This window comes from Bombus pyrosoma, linkage group LG4, assembly GCF_014825855.1.
Source record: "Bombus pyrosoma isolate SC7728 linkage group LG4, ASM1482585v1, whole genome shotgun sequence".
Classification (NCBI taxonomy): Eukaryota; Metazoa; Arthropoda; class Insecta; order Hymenoptera; family Apidae; genus Bombus; species Bombus pyrosoma.
Window position 1 is genome coordinate 2,670,406 of NC_057773.1, and position 26,469 is coordinate 2,696,874.

Genomic DNA, 26,469 nt, shown 5'->3' on the forward strand with positions numbered 1-26,469 from the left:
TAAGGAGAAACGTAGAAAGGGAAACTGAGTAATATAAATAAATATTCGTTCCTATAACAGGTTTCTTTCCTTCAATGAGACAATGACAAATCTTATATGAGCCATTCGGAAGCCACAGTGATCAACTACATAAATTGAAATGCAGAGAAAAGTGACGATGTTGCAAACGGTATTTTTTAAATTCGTTTTGAAATTTGCTATTATTTATGGGAGTAAGAAATTTGTGTTTTGAGAATTAAACATTAATCGTAATGTAATTTGTCATAGCTTATTTACATAATGAAATTGAGAAATTGATAAAAATTGAGTTGATTGATTCTACTTTTGAGAGGTTGATACGTATGCACATGTAATAATATTGAAATATTATACGTAATTGTTTGTCTATAAATTGTATAGTTTGAAGTTATAGTTCAAACTACATATTGTAACAGATACAGTTTGACTTCATTGAACTTAGATTATAAGCCTTGCTACGGCCGTGACTTGATGTTTTAATACAAAAGATTAAGTAAACAAAATTTTAATCTGTTTTATTTTTTGCGTATTGAAAGTAAATTATGCTATCGTCATATATCGGGATTGTTGTCTTATGCAATCAAATTAAAAGTTCAAGTTTTATTGCATTTACTTTGCATCGAACGTTTAAAAGACAAAATGACATGTCCAATGACGTGTTTAATAGAGTATTACTCGACGAACATAGACCGCAAAGGGTTACTAAAATTTCTTTATCAAGGACATAAGAAGCAGATATTATACCGTGTCGATTTTAAATTACTAGATTTCACTCACATTGAACGTAACTTTGCATATAAAAGGATTAAGGAACGCGTTCTTCCATTTTATCATATTTCAATTATTAATTTTGTGCTTCATGCAAAAATAACTATTTTTATACAGATTATTAAAGAGGAATGCGACAGAAAATAAATTAATTATTCATTTAAAAAAATATATATCGAACTACTGTTGGAAAATGATCCGATGAATTTAATGGTCAAAAGCAAGGAAAAAGAATCAATTAATCATTAAAAAGATGTATCAGGTTATTATGAGAAAACGACGGAGATATTTTCCCGGGTCTAAAATATTTTCTAAAAGATCAATACTTTGATGGACGACGTAAAAGCTGGTGCGATGTTTCCTTACCTGTAGAGCCTCGGCCTCGTCTCGCCTTTCGTCCTCCGTATTCATTGTGACAAATCTCAGCACCAATAAATTGAGGGAGGCGGCGACGATGGCTAAGCCGAATAAAATGAATATCAAGGCGAACATCACGTACTCTGGCTTGTTGTTCAGCGCATTATCCTTTTGTAGCGCGACCATGTCGCCGAAGCCAATGGTTGTCAGGGTGATGAAACAATAGTAGATGGAGTCGAAATATGACCACCCTTCGTACCGAGAGAACGCCGCGGCACCTCCCGCAATCGTTAAGCAAGATAAGGTCGTCACCACGCAGATAAGATTTATTTCTGAGGCCTGAAAATTACACAATTTTCGCTATTGCTTTACTCGTTCTCAGATAAACGGCCGCTTTTAACTGCGTCGAAACGTTTCATAGTACTTTATTAATTTCGCTCTAATTGTAAGATACTCTTATCAGCAGTTTACGTTCGCAATAGTCTGATTTATTATTATGAAACTTTGTTGTTGCGAAGAAGAATATTTTATAATCCAATCAGATTGAATTTCTTTTTCTTGACTAAGTTCTTTGACTTGACTAAGTTTTCTTGACTGAGTATTAAGATTGACAGGAAACTATGTTTCGGTAATATCGATATTGATTTTATTATAGGTAATTGTATCGTAAAAGCATTCGACTGATACAATTAAATTAAATTTGTTCTTTTTTTAAAAGAAAAAGAAAATTTTGTAGCGAGATAAATTGTAGTAAGGAAACTTGCAAATTTCAGAAAACAATTGTATACGCATGAATTAAAAAATATATCTTGGGAAGTTTATGGGAAGTTAAAATTATTTTGATACATATAATTTTATTGTAAAATTAAACGATCGGCACCAATAGTAGAATTTTTCGTTCCTCAATGAACCTATTCCAGCATCTAAATTTTGAATCCAATGGCATCAGGCTGGAACGATCTTTTGTATCGATCGTTCGTCATGAAGTATGCAAGAGCAGGTGGTGTTTATAGTTTTACCTGGACATCCTTACAGTTAAGAAGCTTCTTTACGTTCCGTATTACGACGGATGAGAATTTATTCAGACGCTCTCCTATGCTCTGGAACATTACGAGTCCTAACGGGATACCGACGATCGCGTAGAACATCGTGAACAGCTTGCCGCTAATGGTGTTCGGCGTCGAATGTCCGTAACCTAAAAATCAATGGATAAATACAGACAGTATAATTCGATAAATCTAATAAACGAATTTGCTCGACATATGTAGCAGTAAAAATGAAATGTCAAAGAGCAAATGTTTCAAACGAAGCACACTGTAATGGAACAAAATCAAAATGCATTTGACGTTAATGAATATCCAATTTTTTGAAATATTTATTTTGAGAGAGGATCTGATGCATTTAACCCTTTTGCTACAATATCGCTGATATTCGAAATATTCTTTGCGTGCAAATCAAAGCAATTTTTGTCGATGACGATACATATTAAAACAGTTTCTATAATTTTATTCTTTATTCCTATTATTACTGTTTATTAATATTAGTTGTATTATAGATAGTATAACACATAGAAATGAAAATAAAAATGATTTTATGTTCCAGAGAACATATACCATACACTTTTAATAAATGATTGTTTTATATTTTAGTAGCGGAAGGGTTAATGATTCATTGCATGAAATAGTTGTTAAATGAGGATATGTTTTAAATCAGACAAGAATTTTGAAATGAATAAGTCAGTATACATCGATTAGATCATTTTAGATAGTATTATAGAGGAATGTAATTAATTAAAACGTACCGATAGTGGTGAGGACTGTGATCGCATAATAAAACGCTCCGGCGAATTTCCACTGCTGACCAGCTTTATGAGGTTCCGTCTTCAGCACCACTGTTTCCATGATCTTGAAGTCGTCCTCGCTTATATTGTACTTGCGTATAACCATCTTTTCAATGTCTGTTAACAAAAGATATATTTCTTCACATTTTATTACGTGTTGAACTTTTTAATTGTATCAAGTTGTTGTTTTTATTAATACTTACATGTATATGTACATACGTATGACATATTTCTCTCTAATATTCAATATTTTTTAATATATTTATAGTTAATTATAGATTACAGATTATAGTTATAATTATATACCTTAAACGAATTTTTCAATTATATTTCCATGAGAATTATAAGTTAGTTTACAGATTTCCAAATTCGGAATTCAAGATTAATAGTATCAAATACGTGCAAATGACAGAGAAGCAATTGGGAAGTTTATTTTATCTATGTAAAGCGACGGAAAGTCGATACTTTAAATAAAATTACATTTTAAGTGTCTGATATAATCTAAACTTCCCGAATGTAACAAAATCCAGTTTCAGTCATGAAACTTTTAAAAACATCGCTACTTTCCTTTTATTTCCTAATGAATCAAAGATTACAAATATTTAATAAAATTAAATTATATTATTATTGCGTCAAAGCTTGCAATAACATAATTTAGATGTCGTATCAATTATTCCACCAAGTTCCTTGCTACGATTCCTAAGTCTACACATTGATAGATCATACAATTTTAAAACCGGACCGATTATCTCATTTACCTATAAAACATTTACGATAAATACGAATATAAAAATACAACTCAAAATATAAATTATATTACTTCGTATATTATGTAACTCACGGCGAACGTAGTTAATTAGGCAATTCCAAAGAAGTAAATTTTATATGCCTCGAACGATGAATATAGGAAATATAGGAATATATATATATGAGTATATAATTATATAGGAATTATATATAGGAAACCTTTTATTTCGTTTCATCATCTAATAATTAATAATCACCGTCATTGTTCAATCGACAAAGCTTTTCGAGTTCTTCTTTTATTCACCGATATTATTAAAATTTCGCCAATAAAAATTCTAACCGATGAATTTATCGAATTCACAGGATATTCCACAGAGAAGAAATATTCCAGTAGAATAAATATTCCAATAGAACAAATGTTCCAATAGAACAAATATTTCAATAGAAACATATTCCAAATAGAAAACGTTTCTTATAAAAAGGTGCAATCATTGTTTTCTTTAATCTGTATCTATCGACAAGAAATGTACCGTCCAATGCTTCCTTGCGTCGTTTCTCCGTCTCGGACTCGAGAACGTCGAAGATTGCAGCGCCGACGAGGAGGTAGGTGAACGTGAAGACGATCAACGATAGGGTCCGGACGTTTTGCTTCTTCATTCTCTAGTGAGCCACATGCTCACTAGCAGGGCCCCGGCCCTAACTACTTGCATCGCTCAGTGGGGTACGATTTGGTGTGCCGGGCCCATGACGACCCCTTCTCCTTTCTGATGATGCTCGGGGGGCCCTTCTTCTCTTTACCGAGCGCTACAGACCCGGCACGCGACTCCTCTTCTTCAGGGTGTCTTCTTCCTTGCAGAGACTACCTTGTAGCCGCTTTCGTTCATCTAAAAAACGTGTTCATATCCTTATCAAATTATTGTTCAAATTAATCGTAGTATTTTTGAAGAGATTCGAATGATATTCCGCTTAGTTGGTTGTATTTTCTCGCAATAAAATTAAAATATTCACCTTTCTTTTAATCTTATTAAAAGATTAAATATACAATATTTAACTACTAATTTAATTTCACGGATTACATCATTTCATGGAATAGAAGTCCGTAAATCATTAGAAACGATTATTTCGAGATAACTTAAACTAAAGTAAAATTTTGTCAGGACAATTTTCTTCAGCGACGATAAAAATCAAATTTGTACTGTGATAAAAGGATACGATAAGCGAGACGAATGGACACGCGAACAAGGAAAATAAGTTGAGGCAGAGAAGGAGTCTTTTTCGCATGAACTCCGGATATTCGTATTGGTAATGCAGTTCGAGGGCTACCGGAGGATCTCTTTTCAAACGTCCCCTGAACGTTAGTCGCGGTACGACGTTAGGGGTTCCGAAGATATAAAAAGGCATAATCGCGTCCTTGCCGCTAAAACGGGGTTCTTTTGAGAATCGTCCTTTTCTCCTTCGAGTGACTTCAACCGAGAGATATCCGTGAGGAGGCTAGGTCGAGCAAAAAATCTGCTGATGTAGAAGAACTCACCTGCAGCCTGTTCCGGGTTCTCTTTTACGTACGACAAAGGGTTGAGCAGAATGATATGGCAGTGCTTTCGCTGCTCCCACTGCCACGTTCCCTCCATTCCTCAGCTTAGCACCCAACGTTTTCAGTGCCGACTAAAACCGAGCAATTGAATTTTCATAAGTTTTTGCTCCTCGCTTCTTGGGAAGATTGGAATAATTGTTTCAGTTACAGATGTAACAGTGTGAACTATTTAATATAAGGGTTGCACGAAAGAAAGTGATAAATTCATATTTGTTGAAAGGCTTAGGTTTGTCTGGGTTTAGAGAAACGTTCAAACGTTATTAAATCTTCTTTATTTATTACATAACGTAGATAGATCCCTATCGTTCTGATTATATAATATGCAATAATTAGATTATGAAAAAAAAGTTATCTTACATTCGTCTGTCTTTCAAGGAGAGAAATATTATTTTGAGATAAAAATTCAACAATAATGGAACAACGTCAAATACAATTGCTTGTTTCATTTCTAATATTGTATTCGTCCTCGAAGAATTCTTTAATATTTGTGATTGCTTAATTGTTTCTAGAATAAAGGAATTAAATATTTCATGTTATTAAATGTAAAACGAATCGTTCAAAGGGGAGAACAGAAAAGTGCGCTCCTGTCGGACTTATCGCGATTATTTCTTTAAATGTCAAAGACTGTGGCCTAGATAGGAAATCGAGCAAGAATTACAAGTCGGTGCACCTTTAATCTGTTCCACGTCGGCCTTTCCTGCTCGGATTGCCGCGTTCTCTGCCCGCATCGGTTCCACGAACTCTCATCTTAATGGATATCGATTAACGACGTGAGAACGATACATCAAAGAATCATAACGCTGTCGTACAGGAAGTTAAGCAAGGATAAAAATAAACGCGTGTATTTTATGCGAAGAATAATGGCTGTGACCGTGCAATCTTAGAAAATTGCTATGATATAGGTGAATTACTTCCAAGTAGTCAGACACCTGTTTATGTTTGAGAAGATGCAATATAATTATATAACTTTTATTAATTAGTAATTTCATATTACTTTAGTAATTTCACGATTAATAATAGCACCCATGTTAATTAAATTTTAATGGAGAATTTTCAAAAACGTGTTAAGCTGAAATTTATGAATTAATCTTGTAAGTGCAATAATCTTAGAGTTATCGGATCGTGAATTTTTCTCCGTTCATGAAAAAAAAAACGCATCTTGAATGTAATCGGGCGACGTCGTCCATTTGCCAATGGATTTTCTAGGCTATCATGAATACATGAATAATACATATTCCTGCGTAACAGGAGTCCGGCGAGTACTCATTATTGTTCCCTCAGCCTATTAAATCTGGATTTACGCTAATGGTCCGCGCTTTGTGACGAGGACCATGTCACGTTTGTCAGCCACGATGAGCCACGTTTTACTTTGTGTCGACGCGCGTTTATCGGCAAAAGTCAACGCCGGACGTTCGCATAAACGTGGTCGCAGCATCATGTGCCGTTGTCACGTGTTTAATTATATTCCTCTTGTGCACACCGTGATCTGTCTCCTATCGTTCGAGCCTGAATATTTTACACTACGAGAGCGAAAGCGACGCTCATGGATAATTAATACGATTTTTAATTAATTTTACCATTATTCCGTTCATGACAGAAACAAAAAGTTTAAAAATATTACTCTGAGATTATTTTGCTGTTAACAACGTTATTACTAAGTATAGAAAGACATTACTTTAGTTCCTCATTTTATACTTTACGTGCTTTTCTTAGCAAAACATATCTAAGTAGATATATCTTTATAAAAACACCATATATTATTAATTTTTTGCTCTTAAAAAATTTAAATGCTACAATTGATCATCAACTTTGGCACGGTTTTGAATTGAAATTTTTTAAAATCAAACTTTTGTTTGAAAAAGTAAATGATTATAAATGTTTGTAAATTTATTTATACGGTAACGTGCCTATTCGTTTTTTAAATTTTTGATCGATGGTAACGATATAAAAAACAATTTTCACGTTATCAATCTTGTTGTATCGTCATCAGTGGAGTACAAAGGGTCGGAGCCTCTGATGAAACGAAAATTGAACTAGGCAACGTACGAGCAAACTTCATCTATACGTCATGACTAAGGTTTTCAATCTTGGCTCACAGTGTCTCTTCAGGAAAGTGCTGTAAAAGAGCCCTTGGGATCTAGAAGCTCTTGATTACGCCATTTAGGATACGACCAGAGCATTTCCAATAAGTCGACTTGCGTTTTACAGGAATCCTTTGTATTCATCCTGGTTGCTGTGCAATTTACATATATTTAAAATCTCCTTGATAACAAATAATAAAGATATGAATGATAAATGTTAAAGAATATCAGAGAGGGTAGAAAGAATTAAGATAATACTATTACTTTTAGAACACAGATAAAAAGTTAATTTGGCAAATGTTTAATCTTCTGGTATTTTAATGACATCCTATTATAATCCTTAATTATCTGGACGCCAAACCGCATTGAGGGTATCAAGGGTTGAACTTAATCGAAGTTTATCAGAGTGAGCTTTTATCTGAAAGTATTTACTGTACACAGGAAACGGCTAAACGAGAATTTCACGAACAAGTACTTAGATAGAACTGCCGCGAAGTAACTCGAGTTAAAATAAATGAAACGCAAGATGCAATGGCGATCCTTTGTGTTTAAATCGAATCCACTTGCTTTTCGTGTAATTGGTGGATATGTATCTTTCACTACTGATAGCTACCTTTTCTTTACGTCTTTCATCTACTTTCTTGATGCTTTCGCCTGTTTTTATCCTTCCGTATCCTTCCGTAAACAGAATGTTATTTACTTATAAGAGAAAAAGATCATAGTAATATTTAGTTCAATTTAAAATCGGGGAATGAACAATTGTTATAAATAAATCATTTGGTATTTTTCTAGTGATCTACTAATAACATACAATAGTGAAATGACAGGCAGACAAATATCATATTATCAAAACGTGGACATATGAATATGTAATTTTTAAGTTACATAATGTTTTAAGGTAACGTAATAATTTGGAAATTTCGCAAAAGAAAATAATGAATGAAAGAATATAATTTATCGTTCCATAAATTTAATTTAATTCTTATAGAAATTGTATACATTTATTTTTGATGTATTTTGAGGGAAACAACCGAAAGAAAAGTTTGATTTTCTTTTCGTACCTTCGCTTTCTGAATTTTTTATTACTTACACTCGTGTTATCGGTAGTTCTAATTTTAACACCAATGCATCTGTATTTTATTTTTACAATAAAAATAAAAAAGGAACAGTTAAGAAACATCCAGCATCGAGTATAAAATATTATATCTCATTTTCAGTATTATCTTTATTATCGCTTTATATATTTATTTTGCAAATCAACTTGGAATACAAAGCTAACTTTCATCTTCGGTAGTTTCGATGGCGCCAAAATTATCTGAAAAGTTAATTTATTAATAAATGACTGACATTTTGAAATGTTTGATGCTCCATTGTAAAACACGAGGAATTGCTGGTAAAGTACGTATATTTTTGGAAAGTGACTGGTGTGATAGTAAATTTTGTAACTGCATTCGAGGCCAACTGCACGAGAGCCAAAAGCCTGGGACCATCTGGTTGGTAACTTCTAAGGTTAATTTTGCAAGGACGATTCGTGATTGCTCGTATAATCCCACTACTAGCTAATTCGTTCTCCTGACAGAATTTAGTCTGCTGAATTTCCGGTTAGTGGCACGAAATCTCGACTGCTTCATAAAATTTGCAACAGGGAACGGCAAGAGTACATAGAATTTCATTCTCTGGGTTTCTATCTTGTAGTAATACTAATTTCTGTGTCCATTCTATCTCGTCTAAAATTGGCCATTGACTTGGTTTCTCCTATTTTATTTTTTATTACTTTATTACTCTATATTAGGTACTATGTTATTTGGTTTGGTACGTAGTTAAAAATGCATTAAAGTCGATACCCTATTTTACAAGTTGCGAGGATTATGAATATTCGAAGCAAAGAAGGTTTAAGTTTATTTCGCATCCACGATTAAAAATTGCCATTGATATCCCTAGCATTAATAAAATTGGCAAGAGATTCAATAAAAATTTAATTAATAGAGTGATTCGAAAATTTTGGCTGATACCATACATATGTGTTATAAAAAATATGTCAATAGGTTGAAAATATTGCTATTGGCATCCTGAACCCTTTATTCTAACTATTATCTTGTATACTTTTCTTCGGAAGAATATTATCAGGTTTGTTAGAAACTCGGATTGCTTGTTGTAATTTATTCGAGTTTCTGTCATCTTCGTTATTAAAGGACACCAGGGGGACTGAAATTGAAACCTCGTTACCACTAATGAGTTGAATTTCGCGTCATATAACTAGGAATCAGTAGGAGAGCATAGAATAATGACCGGATTTACGACTATCGTTTACAATGCGACTACGATATCACAATCATACAACTGACATTAACGTTAACACAACCGACCGTGCTAAAGTTAGTTTATAATCAGAGTTCCAGCTTTAACGTTAAGAGTGTATTATGCTGGCCATCCCTGTAACTTCAAAATGAAAAGCGACACGTAACCACGACGACGACACTTTCCTCCGGAAACTTGGTTACAAGTTATCCGTAAGAAGTCCATCCCCAGCTATTCTATGAAGCAAATTTAATACACGAAACATTTCGAGATAAATTCACTTTGCCAATTATAAATATTTACTAGTTTCAGTTTTCTGTTTTATTTATCTTATTTGATATTTCATAATAGGCTGTTAATTTGATACATTGCTTGATACAATCGGATGATAGTTTCCTGTGTTACTTTGATTTTTATATTTAGAAGCTTCTTATGTTTATAAATCCCTATTAATTACTATCTTAAAGCAAATCTTCGTCACAGTGTATAGAAATTATTATAGGAATGACATGTCAATATATTTGAAAATGACAATACATTTGAGCTATATAATCTTTAGCTATATATTTAAAATAATCCGTTTGAAAATAATCTTCAGCGAGGTTTACATTTTTATAATTAATCAAGTTTAAACCTTATAAGCGAACGAAATGCTAAGCCGTAAAATTTCAGTGACGACTAGTACCGTGTGCTCGTTAGGAACTTTTAATATTATAGCATGTATCTCATTCAGTGGTATAAAAATTCAACTTGATTCGCAAAATGGAGGTAATTCAAATTATTTTCACTTTATGTCATGAAGCATTACATAAAGTATAGATTTCATGAAGCTATTTGCCTGCCGTTAACCAGTTCATTAGAATTACCTACAAACGTTTCATTTTTATGTTACATTTCTTTTCTTTTTTAACTAACAAAGTTGTTTCATTAAGGGTAAAGTACTTTTATTTTATGTAGAAATAAATATTTAAAAATAAAGTATATTTGTCCTTAAACTTCACTTCATTAAAATATAGTAATAGCTTCAATAAATAAATTATAATAATGCTTGATTAAATAATATTAATTAATTTTACTTAATTATTAAGTAATACATATAAATAGATAATCTTATTCATTTAGAGCATATTAAAAGATAATAATAATCAGTAAACAATGAAATTAAGAATATAAATGAATATTAAATAAAATATCTCACAGAAATCCCTTTGTCACCTTTGTTTAAGCATTTTAATAACTTCTTTTAGGCCATTATTTCCATTATGGATCAGTTTTTCGTACTAGTTTATTACTAATACCACGATAGCTGTTACCATTTCGTATTTTTGGGGCGATTACTGAAACTGATCGAATTTCGACCGTATTTCTATATTCTCTTTTTCGATAAATATTTGAAGCTCGCCTTTTTTTCTTTCTTTTCCAATATTTCTCCATTCGCGTATCTTCTTGTGTTTCGACGAGTTTCAGATAAAATCATCGCGTTATAAAGATCTTTCTTTCTCGTTTTATTATCAAACTACGAGGAACGGTTATTTTCATTTCGTTTTATCTTCGACATCATTCTCCTTCATTTCCTATCGCCGTCTCATCTCTCGTTTAATTTTCCTACTTCAAAACTTCGCTTCTTCGTTTCAATGGACGCTGCTAGGTGTTGCTCAGTTGGAACATTCAACAGCCTATTGTTTTCCATGAATTTTTATTCCTTCGCTTCCGTTTAATTTTCTATGTCCTTCGTTGAAAACGATTTTATTTCTCTAATTTTTTTTTTTTTTTACACGAGTCGCTTTATCGCCCGTTGCGCAAAACATCACGCTACTCCCATTATCGAACAAATATCTTTTTAATAAAATATATCGATATGTAAAAAATCTGCAGATGTACTTCTCTATTTTCTAAATTAAATTTCGTTTATTTCATCTCATCCGAATTCGAATTATCGTTTGGATCAATTGTTTCCCACCAGTTTTCACGAGCAACTAGGAATATTTCCGTGTTCTCATACCTTTATTCCGCTTTTTACACCGCTTTTCCAACGTTTACTCGTTATTTCATTTCATCGCAGATGAGAGATTGTCCTTCTTCGATAAACGCGATGTATTTTTTCGTCGCTGCTTCTTCGGATACACTTTGCTCCTCTATTTTTTCCGCTTCGTTTCCGTTTGTCTGTTTCCTCCTACAGCGTCTCATATTTCTTCGTCGTCTCGTTTCCCTTCCGCTTATCCTGCTTATTTCGTTTCCCGTCTCCCGTTTCTCTGTCCTGGCCGAAATTACCCTGGCCTCGGGTAAATGCAAGAGAGCTTTGAAAATCCGCTGCCAAGGGAATTTGCAATGGTAAGCGATCGCGTGACTTAAGATTAGGATCTTCGTCTTACCGTCTCCATTTTTTTCTTTTTCCTCTCCCTTTCTCTTCTTTGTTTTACCGTTTAATTCGTGTTTTTACTTTTCTCTGACTTTCTTTTTCTCTTTTGACGATTTTCCACTCGTTCGAATGAAACCAGCAGTTACTTGTAGCAATTGAGACTTATTCAGCCAGGGGATTCATCGTCATGAATTTTATAATACGGTTAACGAAATAGCGATGAAGGAATTAAGGAAGTCTGTCTGTCTTATCTTTTGTAGCAGAGAATTAATCTCTGATCACTTTACGAGGGAGTAGAACCACCAGAGTGATTGAAATAAACCAATTTGTAATTTCTCCATGGAAATTTTGTAAATTTATTTTTAAGATATAAAATATCTTTCAAAAAATGTGAAACGAAAATATCTGGTATTTTTAATATTAACATTAACTAATTAATTTTCCGAATAATTATATTTGAATCATGCTATCTAAGATACATGGCAAAATAATGGAGCCATTTTTAGAAGATCGTACCTTTTAAAAGTTTGTTGAAAGTTAGAGGAACGAAATTTCGATAATATATTATTCAACATTTATTTAACATCTAAAATCATTCAAAATTCAATTTCATCTGATTCGTCCGATTGAAACACTTATCACTCCACGTGTAAGCTCATTCATGTTAGATATATATTCATGCTTGTTCATTCATACCGTATGGCACTCGCATTTCCCTGCGCTACGTAATATTTATGTAATAGTAACGGTTACGTTTCTCGTAGTTCACTGAAACATACTTCCATTAGTTTGTCTCCTGGAACGCATGATTTGTAATACATTGCTACGCTCTGGTGCAACTGCTGTGTCCGTTATTCTAGGGAAAAAATCGAGAAACAAAAGAAATGTTATTTGACGGAACTCTTTTAAATTTTGTCGGAAAAATTACTCTTTAAAATCATTCCTGTTTTATTTTTAATTGTCGAATCATTGACAATTTTTAAGAATTCCATGCATTTTTTAACCCTTCGACATTACCTACCTGCAATAGATAAATTTACTTACTTTTTTTAAAGTTGCTCTTGAATTTTAGTATATTTTCCTTAAAATTTCTTGAAAATTGAGTAGAAAAGGAATGTTTCCCGCAATCACAAAAATTCAGAGCAAACATTCTGAAAAGATAACGAGATATTTATCTCGCTTTGTGCAAATAGAAGTAAAAATATTTATGTTACAACCTAACAATATTGTTATAATAGTATTTTGTATAATATATGAGTACTGCACGAGTAACAAGTTCAACGTTTTCGAATCATCGCGGCATCGTTTCAGAACAACAGTATCAGTTTCGCCTTTTTTTCGGTTCCGAGGTTTGTGACTTTTCAAAGAACCGGCTTAATCCGAGATTCGAAGCACGAATTCGTCACCAAACGTTCTTGTTTTTTTCTTTTTTTTTTTTGATTTTTCGAAAAAAGAACGAGCAAAAACACACTTTTTACTTAGATGAAATACAGAATGGAATACGGATTGAAATAAAAAAAAGCTAGAAAATATATGGAAGTACGATGGACCTATGCGTCATCCTCGACAATTGGTGAGATGAGTTTAGGCAATTTCGCGAGCGACGAACTCTAGCTAGGAAAATCAAATCGTTTCCCTCCGCGGTTTAAATTAACGCTCGAGCCTAGATTGGCCTCTCCGTGTCTTATTGAATTTAGGATAAATTGCTTTTATAGCTCTCATCCACGGCCTGTTTCTCTTCCCCTTCTTTTTTTCTTCGGGCGAATTCGTCTCTGTCGTTGCCTTTCTTCCGGTAGATGTGTGGAAAGATGTGGCAGCCCTTATTTCTCCGGTCGAATTGCCATGGAAATTTCGCGGTCGCGTAAATCAATCCAACGATCGCGATTGCTATCAGAGGAACGATTTTTCACCTCGACAAAGGGAAAAGCGATCGGAATCTCGGGACGTTAATACGCGAGGTGTATAAATAATGAAAATACAAGAGGAATCGATGAATCTAGTAGATGTCCTCCGGATACTGTTTTTATTGATTAGTTTGATTTATTGATTTTATTTGATTGATTTTTATTGATTTTAGAAATGGTAAATTATGAAAATGTTACGAGTATCATTTGCAGGCAGAAGTAATTTACGAACGAATTAATACATTCTAAGTGGAAGATTATTACTAATTTTCATCAATAGAGCATTTGTATCTTTTTCCATGGAATCTTCTTATCATATTTTTATACCTACCATTATATCATTAGCATATATATAAATGGTCTGTTCCAGTGGCTAACGCTTATATATATACTAATTTTTATTTAACGACCAAGGGTTAAATCCATTTTGATTTAAAATTATTTTAATACTTCCAAATTCTGTCCATCGAGGATGAACCTAAAATAATTTTACTTCAACACTGTTATTTCCTATCAAGTCCGAGAGCTACTTAAATTGCATATCTACATTTTATCGCTAAACAGAAATTGAAATTATATGGTAACGAGCGCAAAAAGAGATACAAATATTATATGTAATAATAATCTGGATACACGTATCTACTGCAGAAAACGTCGTTTCATCGTTTCATTTGTATACTTTTTGCTTTCGTTTGATACGATTTAATCTAGTCGCCAGTATTACAATTAGTGGTTGATGGGTTTTTCGTCGGTGTTATTTCGAGGAACGAAAAGGGATACGTAGACAGCACTGAATGCTTCGTAGAATCGAATGACTATATTGCGGTGTGCACAAGTTGCAGCGCATATCGTAAATCTGTCTGTTTGGATAAGTGCTATTACGACGCGTGAAAATCTGCGTATAACACGTTTTTCAAGCACAGAATTTCTGTTATCTATGCGCCAGATGTTTCGTACGTTTGTCACTTGAAATTACTACCTTTCATTGCGTTTAATACGACGAAGACCGTAAAATTGATTGCGTTGGTTCATTTAGATTTAGATCGTAAAATTCGAGGAAGAGAGTAAAAATATCAGAAAGGAGAAACTTTGACAAATTGAATTTTTTTTAGATATTTTAAATCTTAGACAAATGTTTTATCGTGTTTATTTTTGATCAAAGAGACGAAGAAGTTTGAAAATATTTGTAATTCGTTTTGCATACAACACGGTCAAACATTTATCGACAAAATACTTTAAAATTTTGCGATCTATAAAGAAGAGAAAATGTGATTTTACCGTATTTTCTGATCTGTGAAAAATTGACTTGTTTCATCTGCCAATTAGAATTACAAAGAGTAGGTGTGGAAAAAAGCGAAAATTTTATTAAATAGAAATATAACATCCACAATTATGAATCTATTTTAAAGCGGAATTGCATAAATATCGAAACTGTAGCTCGTTTCCTTCTATTCGAGTGGTCTAGTGGCACAACCTTAGTTGGGCAGCGAGTTTAATGTGGCCAATTATTACGTTGCCGCATCATTCAATAATATTGGTTATTATTTCTTTGATTGTGCCCTCCGGGAACTTGTTTCTTCCCGATAGTTATTAGTTCTACTGAATTAGCGATAACAATGAACTGCAACGCCAATTGAAGGATAAATCGATCTTTTAATTCTTCGGTGTTGTTAGATAAATATCTAGCGATCTTTTTTTACATGGAAAGAAAATTGCGATAAAAGTAGCATAGCTAGATACAAATAACAACTATGTTAAAATGAAATAAGTAACGAATTATCTACGGCAATTAAAAAGTATTGGAATTCTCAAATAACTAAGTGCATAATTTACTGTTACTAATATTTAACAAGAATACGATTTACTATCAGCATTGTTTTCGTTTGTTCTTTCGTAAGGTAAATAACAGAGTTTGCTGAATTTTCTTCGATACCGTCTACTGTCTGCGCATAATCGGCTTATACTACTTGTTCAGCAGACACGGACAGACGGAAGGATCACGCGTGCATCAGAAGTACTATACCTCTCATACATACAGTTCTTGCATTATCTGACAGCAGCAGATTGCTGGTCGACCGAATATAAATTATAATTTCTCTCGAGTTTCTGTTAATCTGTCAAATAAGTCGAGCGGAAGCGTCACCGTTTTAGAATATTCGTTATATTGCACACTTTCTTCCAATTTTCGTTTATTTCATATGCAGTCGTTCATTTTATTAATAATAATTGAAATTAATATTTACATTTTTTCTGTAGACGAGCCGTGTTTAATGAAACTTCATTGATTTCCATTTCCACTACCTGTTCTCATATTTTTGTCTCCGCCTGTACATTTCTAAAGAAACGAGATGAACAAGTTACTCCTTGATTGGATAGATTTTATAGATTTTAAGACTAGTGACGCTCGATGTTTGCTATTAAAATAAACGAATCTATTACCCAACCTAATATCTGGAAATTGTCTCCAATCAAGCTAAAGGAAGAGGGAGAAGTAACCTTCACCGAAATCAATTTCAGTTGCTTGAACGTACACTGTAGGGTTGAATAGAGGCAGAAACGGCTGATGAACAGCACGGTATTATGCGAACGCAGTCGCGTCAACTGATACAGGAGACGATCGAGATAGATGGTAGCTTATGAGGGTCGACCGTATTTTACGTGCCCGCTTCGCCGCAGAATTGCAACGCGAATCGTTCTTACCGGCTCGGCGTAACTGTCGCGTGAATCCGACTACTATAGAATACGTCGCTTCTCTGGCTCTCTAATTGCAAAACGTCTGTTTTCAGTAAGTAATCTCCTCTCAATGATACGTTTAGTTTGTTTAAAACAGTCGAGAAACTCGAGAGGACTACGCTATTGTGAATGGCTTAACATTATACTTAGAATAATTATAATACTTTCCCATAAATACGTGTTTTATGCTTGTAATACAGTGTAGTTTGGAATAAAATAATGAGAGCTTGTGTCGTGGAAATTTTGTCGTTTTAACGGGTGTCCTTTTAACAATCGTGCGTAGAATCAGAAAAAATAAAATGTTAAATATTACGAAGAAGCTACTTATTTAACTATCGATTTTTTGTACAATACAAGTTATTTCGAGATAGTTATGAAATAGCTTAATAATTTCTAAACTTTTTAATGGAAACAAGAAAGCAAATGTCTGAATTATCGATCACGATGTTTGTTTTAACAAGATGATAACACAGCGTAGAAGTCCGACATCCATTCTCAAAATAGAAAAGAAAATTCAACTAGTGCGCACAGTTTGTTTTATTTAATCGAATGTAAATGAGAGTTTATTAAGACTCTTACTCTTCCCTTTCTCATTCATTGGGCACAGTTTGTGGAACGTGACTAATGGAACGAGACTAAATGAGATGAAATTCGCATTCCACCATGGATTTTCCTTTATGGCCGTTTCGCTAGATACGTTCGCTACACGTTGACGCATCTCTAGGTGCAAGAATAGAGAAAGGTTGCTCCTCTTTCCCTTTTTCGATTCAATTACATTAGACGATGCCAAGGATCTTTCTGCCACTGGAATCCTAGAACATTGCCATTCCTTCCTCATACACATGTGCAAGAGAATAAGCAATGTCACTTGTTTTTTCATTTCATTTCTTTGCACTTTGATAATGGGGATAAATGAAACATGCTGTAAACCACTTGCACAGTATAGTTCCATCTGTTGCTATTAATCTATTAAAGGCTATTTTATTTATAATCTTTTTTATTTTTTATTCATAACACAGTATGTTAATATCTTTCTTAATACGTCGATTTACATTATTTTTTCTTTTAATATTACTTTTAATATTAATATAATAGTAAGGTAAGACTTGAAATATTTTTATTATTTACGGATTTACGCATGACAACGCTTTATTCTTAATGGCTTGAAACGCTCGTGTTTCCACTGACGCACGATCGTTTAATCGCAAAAATGATTATACCACAGAATGACAAATTTTAGAAAAAGTATTCTATTTATCGAGGTAAATTAATTTCATCTGAAATTTGATATTAACCAAGCATCGTGACAGGGAACTTACTTATTCAACGAATAAATATCAGATTCGATTAAAAGAGTCGATATTAATGCGTTATACGTAAAAAGGTCTAGCGAAAATATCGAACATTTCTCCTTCTTCTTTTTTTCCCCTCTCGATCATTAAACAGGGGGGGAAAAGCGTGCATATGAAGGACACTCGAGGACAGACAACGTTAATGACTCGAGCAGCCTGTCCGAAATAAAACTGCTCTCTCGAGCTTTGGCTCGTTATAAAAACACGGTGAAGTGGTGTCTAAACGTTTGGAAATTTTATATATCACTCGTCGCGTTTCCGTGTGGGACATTTTTTGTTGCGGGGGTGAAAGCTTAAGAGAGAAAGACGAAGAGGAGAAGATAACTAACCTCGTCCAGCCGGTTGAAAGCACTTCGAACCCTCACTGCTCTAACGATTAATGGTCAGACAGTATAAAAAGCTTTCGAGTTTTTAGTGTCTGTTACTTTCTCCCTGCTACTACACCTTCCTTCCCCACCTCGTGTGTTCGTCCGCCATATGTTCTTCGCTTTTTTCCAAGATCGAATTACGGGAGCGATTGCGACGAAGTATAAAAAGGGCGAAAGTTCGGTAGGAGATTCAGGTTGAGATGGGATTAGACTTCGTTACCTGCTGACGGTGAATTGCTTGATGTTCGAGACAGTTTAATGCACTTTCGTGAGGGAAGGGTTAATTGGAGAGGTAAAAATGAAATATGTATAAAGCGATATGTGTTTATAGATCGTTTTAACGGCAAAGATAATTTTTCATGGATTATTGAGCAGAATTTCAGCAACCGAATGAAATTTTTAATTATAAAGATTAAAATAGTCGTGAAATCTTTAAAAAATCGACACAAAATTCGGATCGAAGAATATTAGATATTTCTATCTGTTCGCAGGATTATTCAATCGTACTCGTTCTAGGTTTATTTTTTAGTTTTATTAAATATTGTACAGAATATAATTTCGTGTATTTGAGAACTCTGATAAAAATAGGAGTCTGAACCAGACGATTAATGTTCGAATCTATTTAATGCGTTCTCATGCAAAGAGGGTTCATTGGGGGGTTAAAAATGTGAAATAGTACTCGATCTGATTGCCGGATTTATTACGAGTTAGAATAATGTTACTGAAATAATCGAATTTCTAATAATTAGACAAATTTGTCGTAAAAAAATATTCGTTATTTTCATTTCTTCCTGACGTCATTTAGTTAGATTCGTTAATGATTAAATTTTTAACATTATTAAACATCGCATCGAATATAATTCCATTTATATATTTCTAATATGCTAATTAAATGTAACATCGTATATTAAAAATATAATAAAAGTAGGATTAAGGGCAAGACAAAAAATTATTAAACGTAGACTCGATAATCATATTTTGTAGTAAGAACTCGTACTTGTCGTTTTGGAGATTAGCAAGATCTCCAGGCAAAATCAGGCCAAAGATAAGGAGAGAATTACTGTTTGGATCTTTGGAATGATTCCAAGATAGTGGATATTACTCGGTACATATAGTAATAGAGGAATCGGTAGAAGCCACTTGTTAATTACTTCGCATGCATTTGAAAACACCGACTTAATCCCCAAAAGAATATAATCGGTGCCAAGGCCCATTTCCATGAAACCGCTTCGCCTGCGAGACGAGCAATTAATTAATGTAAAAGAGAGTGGCTCAACGGAGCCAGTAACAGCCGCGCTGTTTTGACAGCCTCGAGTTTCTTTGAGATTGTTTCTAATGTTTTGCATTTCGTATATCTAGAGATCACACGAATAATTTTCAATATTGATTTTAGTTGATTTTAAATAACGTTAGTGTTCGAATAACACACACACTGGTATTATTTATTATTTTTTAAATGCGTTATTAGTAAAATTAGTAGAATGATAACATTAACGTAAGTTCGTCTCTTGCTGGAAAATAAATTTCTCTTCTGTTTATTTTGATTGGATACAAAATGATTTTCATATGGGAGTTCGATTATTATAAATAGCTGCAATTACGGTCTTATCATCTTTAAAGCTTGTTTCGCGTTTTTCCGAAATTTCAATGCCTGAAATTGCCCCTATGGGTTTTCTTCGAATGCATTCGACTCGAACAATAGCGGTAATGTACTAAACGTATTACGCTCGAAACGTACATAGGTGTGTAATATTTTCATCCACGAGCACGAAACACATTTTTCGAAGCACGGTATACGTTTCTAATAGAAACTGTTGTATATTATATAAATCTTTTACAATATAACAGTGCCGCATTGCAGTACATGGAGCATCGATGTCGTAACGTCAAATATTTTCTATCAAATGACATCTACGTTTCCTTATTTTTCTTTTTTTGGTTTATTAAATAAATGCGGGGATCGTCTAACAGGTATACCCAATGCCAAAAATATCAAATCTGTAACAGCTGTGTTCTGATCATTTTTATAAATCTATGGCAATGACACTCCTTAGTCGTTCGAGTCGTATGAAAATTGTTTCGGTTTGACATATGACGTTCTGAAGAAATTACACACAAATAAGATATAACTCGTAGAAACGAAATATCATAGGTATTAATTTAATTGATCCTAAAGCCCTAAAATTAGAAATCCACAAAAATTCTCAGCTATACCTTAGACTTGCAAATTTACTTTTTCTATTCAGCATCTGACTAAAAAATTAAAAAGCACAAAACCCGAGGGACCACCACAAATATCTATCTTAATCTCCGTAAAAGATTAGAATCAAAAATAATCCGAGATTGTTTCTAGATAAGCTTTCGGTTAGATGTCTGCAAATTCGTAAACAAAAGGATTGTTGGAACTTTGAATATCGAGTCTCTACGACGCGTAAGTTTGGCGCATATAAAATTTCGTTTCTATAAATAGCAATTCATCTACACGCAGTTCCCTCAAGCGCAAAATTATCCAACGAATACTCTCGATATCTTATCGAGATTGCTCTGTTCCGTCACGGCTGTTACTCGCGTTCATTTCAATGGCGGCTGTCGTAATCGTCTCCGCGGCTTAATCTAACGTTGAAGTCTATGGAATATCGCGATGCGATGCGGCGATACGAGAGTGCAACAAGTCTTCCCATTAATAAGCAGCCACGCCACCCCCGACAACGTGCGAGCGAAGTTGGTCACGCCAGCAGCCGGCTGTCTAGAATGGTGAACTGTGCGGATTTGAAAGGGTGGAAAGGGGGGAGGGAGGAATGTATGGGACGAAGGATAGAGAAGGATAGAACACAGCGTAGTCACGCCGGTGCCGTGAGTGACTGGACAGAAGAGTGGGGCAGAAATTGCGACGAGTTGTTGCCTGAAATGAGAACGAGGGATGCAACAGGGATGTAAGAGACACGCGTTGTCTTCGCGTATCTTCCATACGGCTGCACCCAATCACGAGAAAACGGCTACTCTTGGTCTGCGGTGTTTCCACTGTACTCTTTCCGATGTTTTTTCTTCTACCTTCTCGTTTCTCCTCCGCTGCTTCCTTTTGTTTTCCGCTTTTCCCGTTCTCTTTCGCCTCGTTCTTTGCTTTTTATTCTTGGAAATTTCATTTAACCACGAGTGATAAACGATTGAATTCTTATCCCGGGCTTTTGTCCACGAGCGAGAAAAAATTTAGTAAACGCGTGCTTTCACGTTGTTAATGGCATGTTAAAGGTGAGGTTTTAGCGAAAATTTTCGAGATCCACCTTTTCATTAAACGTAGACGTACAAAAACGTTTAATTGTTTTTAGCAAATGTTCTAGTCATTTTTTAGGGAGCGCAGTATGCAGGTTTTCTTAGTCAAAGTATATATTAAAAGGGGGGAGGGGTATTGACAATATAATACAAAAAGTATTTTTTACAATTATTATTATTTTAATACAATTATTGGCTATTAACGTGTACAGAGGTATTTGCTGCATCCAGAAAAGATTGAGATTTTCTGCAATTTTAATTTTTGTGATATCAGGATGAGGATCTTTTTTAAATATTATTGTTATACACCTTCGATATTTCCAGATGTGTATCTCAAGAAGGATTTCTCCAGGATTTATCAGTAAACGACAAATTCTAGATTGCAACAACGCGATAACGATGGTCTCTAAAGTTCTGGAAAGGGGACTTTTATCAAAATGTTCTGATCAGATCATAAATCACAGAAATTTTATAAGTTTCCAAGTGAGAAAGAGGGTAAAAAGGACCAAGTTCGTAATGCTATCTTGTAATTTCAAGTGAAACTTCTAGAAGAAATACAACAAAAATTATGAAACGACCTAATAATTAAGTAATCCACTTGCGTTTGATTTATTCACAGGAAACTCTGAAATCTTCAAAGATTTCGTATTCCAGTTCTTAAAAAGAACAATTGTATCGCGTTCGGTGGGAAAGATTGTTGCGGTAGCCAACTTGTTAAGAATGAACGAAGACGTTCAGATTAGGAGTGTAGCAAGTTCGCTGGAATAGCTGGTTGGTAAAATAAATGCAGTGTAGAAAATGTGTTTCGTCTTAATAACGCAACGCCCGAGTCCGAGAATACCACCGAGAAAGATTTCGTCTTCGGTGGTGCGAGTAGCTTTGAAACAAAGGCAATTCTCCAGTGTTTCTTTCTTTTTCTCTCTTTCTCTCTCCCTCACTCTCTGCGTAATTTCGTTTCTGTCCGATTTCAGGACGAGGTAAAGGTAAACTGCTTCAAGTTAAATGGAGATGTTAAGATTGGAACAGCTGTAACAGGTAAAAAGAACGCAGAGCAAGAGCGTGCCTTTTGTTTTAATAACTTCGACGACTTCGCGAGTCGGAAACGCTTTGTTCGAATTTTCCCTCACCAGTAGATAAGTAATCGAAAGGGTTTATAAATTATTTTCATTCGATGTTTTCTTTCTCTTTCCTTTGCCTGTCTGAGAATGGTCGCAGTAAATGTTTTGACGATAATTACAGCAAGTCGAATAATTAGCGACGATTGTTTATCGAACTCTTTTCGTTAGAAAGATAAACAGAATTTTCTTTGCGTAATAATTTACTAACTGATAATATTAGTCAATTGAAAAGTTACGAGTTACAGGTTGTAGACGTCTTTCTTTACAAATTTACAAGTTTACATTGAATACGATTACCAGCTGACTTGTAATTTATCAAATTTACATCTACAACTTTGTTTATTTTATCAAGGAATTTGTTGCTATCATGCAAGAGCATAGATATCAGCGTAGATAACTTGTAACTGTGACTTGTAAAATTTCACTAGAGTAATTTTGCCATATTATCATAGGACGACATTAAAGCGCGTATAAGATTAAATTTCGTTCACGACAGACTTTAAAAGTTAAGATCTAAAATTTACCATTATATTTGTACAAAATTTATCGCGTATTATCTTCTATTAAATATTCTGTTAAAGGAAGCAAATATTACAAGTGATCACGATAAACTCCCAATGAGAACGTTTGAGTCGAAAAGTGAACTTAATTTTTTTTCCGACTTGTTCGTGCGTCCATTGACAGAAACGAATTCCGTATATATGTACCGAACGTTTTGTTCGACTTTCACGGAGATCTTTCCCAAGGTTGAAACATCTGTTGGCTATCGCGTGCGCTTTCCACGTGTCAACTGTCATAGTGCAGAATGTATTTTCTATGGAGCTACAACGAAACTCGTCGTAGAAGTTGTATAAAATAGAGATCAAACATCTCACCTATCTTCTAATTACTAACAAACGTATTGTATTTTACATTTAGTTTTTAATTTGGCTAGTATTTAACAATATTATCAAGAAGAAAAACTTCCATCGAAACATCTGTCTAACTTTATCGATTAAAGATCGAATGTGAAAGTGAAGTTAAACATCAGAACTATCAAAGAACTTTAAGATTATGTCTTTCGCAAACTATTTGTTAGCATAATTATATGTTTCGTTATCTACGAAAAGCATAAAAGGTAAATGAAAATAAATTTATCTTTTTATTAAATTCAGCTACTTTAAATTGGTAAAAGATACCTATATACTTATGATGTTGAAAATATTCGTTACATATCATTAACGATACAAAATAGTTCGTTTATATAGATTACTTTAGTAAAAACAATCATTACACACAAGTATTTGACAATGTAAGTTTGATACTTACGACGAATGAAAACGTCAACAATCTTGTTGAAGTAATTTTAAGAAAATTATTTAGTTAAACTTCGCTCCTTGAAATTTCTATTTATAGCATTTACAAATAGCCCAACGAACATACCTATACCCTGAGGGGCTTGCGAGAGCTAGTTAATTAGAATGCCTTCCTCTTATGAATGATTAGTCAGGTTGCACTAATAACGAGCATTTTATGTTGCCAAGCGTGGTAATAAATTTCCATAATACCTAAAGAAGTGGTCGAAGTATTGCCCATAGATTCACTCTACGATGTAACGTTGCAATTCGGACACAGTTATTTCGAAACACGGCAGTACTTCCAAGTTTTAAAAACTTCGTAAATTTTTTCCATTTCTTATAAGAATTTACGCAATCTCTTTGTCGTATAATTTTTATTGCATCTAAAAAAAAAAAAAAATATCGCATATACACGCATAAAAGATGCTGAAATATCTTATCTTCTCGTACTAAGAAATTTGCAGTGGAACGATATTTATGACCGTGAACGTAAGTTTGCACAGCAGTGGTAAATATAATGTATTGTACATAGCGTTCGAACTTAATTTTGAGATAGTAAAATTCTTTCATATTTAGAAAAATTAAACGATTTTAGAAAAGAAGTAATAAATCGTGAAAGATACAGGGAACATCTGTAACTATGTAAAGAAATGTTTTTAGAAGCAATATCCGCTGCTCTGTAGCGTGTAGGGATTTCTATATGTCTCCAAAGAGAGTTCTGAATATAGGTATTGTATATAGTTTCTCGAGCGAAACACTTGAGAAATGTGTGACGCTGGGACACATATGTCGCTGTTTATTGTCGTAATATCGATGTTGAATAGTCGCCAAGAAGCAACCCGATGTATCCACAATCGATTTATGTTTTCTTTGTTAAGACTACCAATTGCCTAGTTCTCAAACTATTTTTTTTTTTTTTTTACAACTTTTATGCAACTTTTGAAAGAAACGTCGTTACGGATTTACAAAATCGAAAATGCATTTCACGTGTATTATTAATACGCGATCATTCAAGTTTGTATGTAAGATCTATAAAAATCGTTTAAAACGAGAAATTATTCTATTTTAATTTTTCATAGAATTTAATATAAAATATATATTTCTTATATTATTTATTTCATATCCTCAGCTTCTATAGTTCTGAAAATTTCAACTAAAATTAGAAATTTTTAATTTTCGAAACAGGATATTTTTTGTATCGCTTATTTATTTTTTATCTTAACGTTCGTAGTTCTATCAATTCCAATAGAAATGTTCTATCGCCAAATAACCCATTTTCAAAACTTTTACCAAAAATCGAGCACCTAATTCGATCTCTTAGTGTTATGTAACCCTCTTCATCTATATGCAAATTTACTTTATCCACTACGTATATGATATAATATAACATAATCTTGTATCAACAACAGGATACAAAAACCTTAGTCTTAATCGTGAAACTTTCAACAACTCAAAGGTTGATCGAAGATCCGTGCTATGTGCATACGTCTTTCAGGATTCAGACGATCCTCTGGACGTGTCCTTGATGTTCTGCAAGCATTCACCCTCGTCATAGATACTTGGCGACGATGTAATTACAAGACTTACCGGCGCTGGGCGTTTGTTGGTGTTCGATAAAATAGACCTTGGCTATGTTACACCAATATGAACGACACTAACACCTATACAGGGTGATCCACGAGGCAATGTGTGCACAGCATACAGGTTTCCACCTTGGTGATACTAGAAATCTCATGGCAATGAAACGTAAATTTCACTTAATACAGTGCCTGCTTAATCCCGTGTTTTCCCTAGTTATGTTAATGTACACAAAGTTTTCATTAAAACGTTATATTACACAATTCTAAAAAACTTAACGAGATCCACTTATTTCGAATCATTTCTTCGTTTCAAAAGAAATCCTTGCGGTATCTTACAAATTATTATTCCACAGAAACTAACCTTTCAAGCTTTTTCCCCTATTAGGAAATAGTCACATAATTTTGATTTTGTCGTTTCACCCTAATACGTATACTTAGACAGATTATATTTAAGAAAGTTGGGCAAGGAAGTCGCCTTGGAAGATGGGATTTATATCTGGCGCGGACCACCCTATATACACGTGTAGATATATCGATTGGACCACAGGGTGAAGGGACGCCGGGCGCCACGGCGCTCTCCTTCTAACCCCTCCAGACAACAACGGCCGAATATAGCTCGACCGATATGGGAGCTAATGAACCAATTACGCGTAATAGGGCCGCCGTCTTCGACGAACGACTGTCTCGGTTTTCTTCGTTCCTTCAAGAACCTTCATCATTCAAATAATGCCCTCAATTATGGTCACTG

At 34.0% G+C, this 26,469-nt stretch overlaps 1 protein-coding gene across 1 annotated transcript in view; it reads right to left on the minus strand.

Moving 5' to 3' along the window:
- The window catches only part of LOC122566525 (two pore potassium channel protein sup-9), a 161,805-nt gene that overhangs the window by 2,879 nt on the left and 132,457 nt on the right, over window positions 1-26,469 (minus strand). The window contains exons 2-6 of the mRNA XM_043723924.1: window positions 5,262-5,392; window positions 4,261-4,614; window positions 2,945-3,100; window positions 2,163-2,338; window positions 1,153-1,482 (exon numbers count right to left, since the gene is read on the minus strand). Coding sequence (XP_043579859.1) covers window positions 1,153-1,482; window positions 2,163-2,338; window positions 2,945-3,100; window positions 4,261-4,387 — 789 coding nt within the window. The 5' untranslated portion in view covers window positions 4,388-4,614; window positions 5,262-5,392. The remainder of the gene's footprint in view (window positions 1-1,152; window positions 1,483-2,162; window positions 2,339-2,944; window positions 3,101-4,260; window positions 4,615-5,261; window positions 5,393-26,469) is intronic.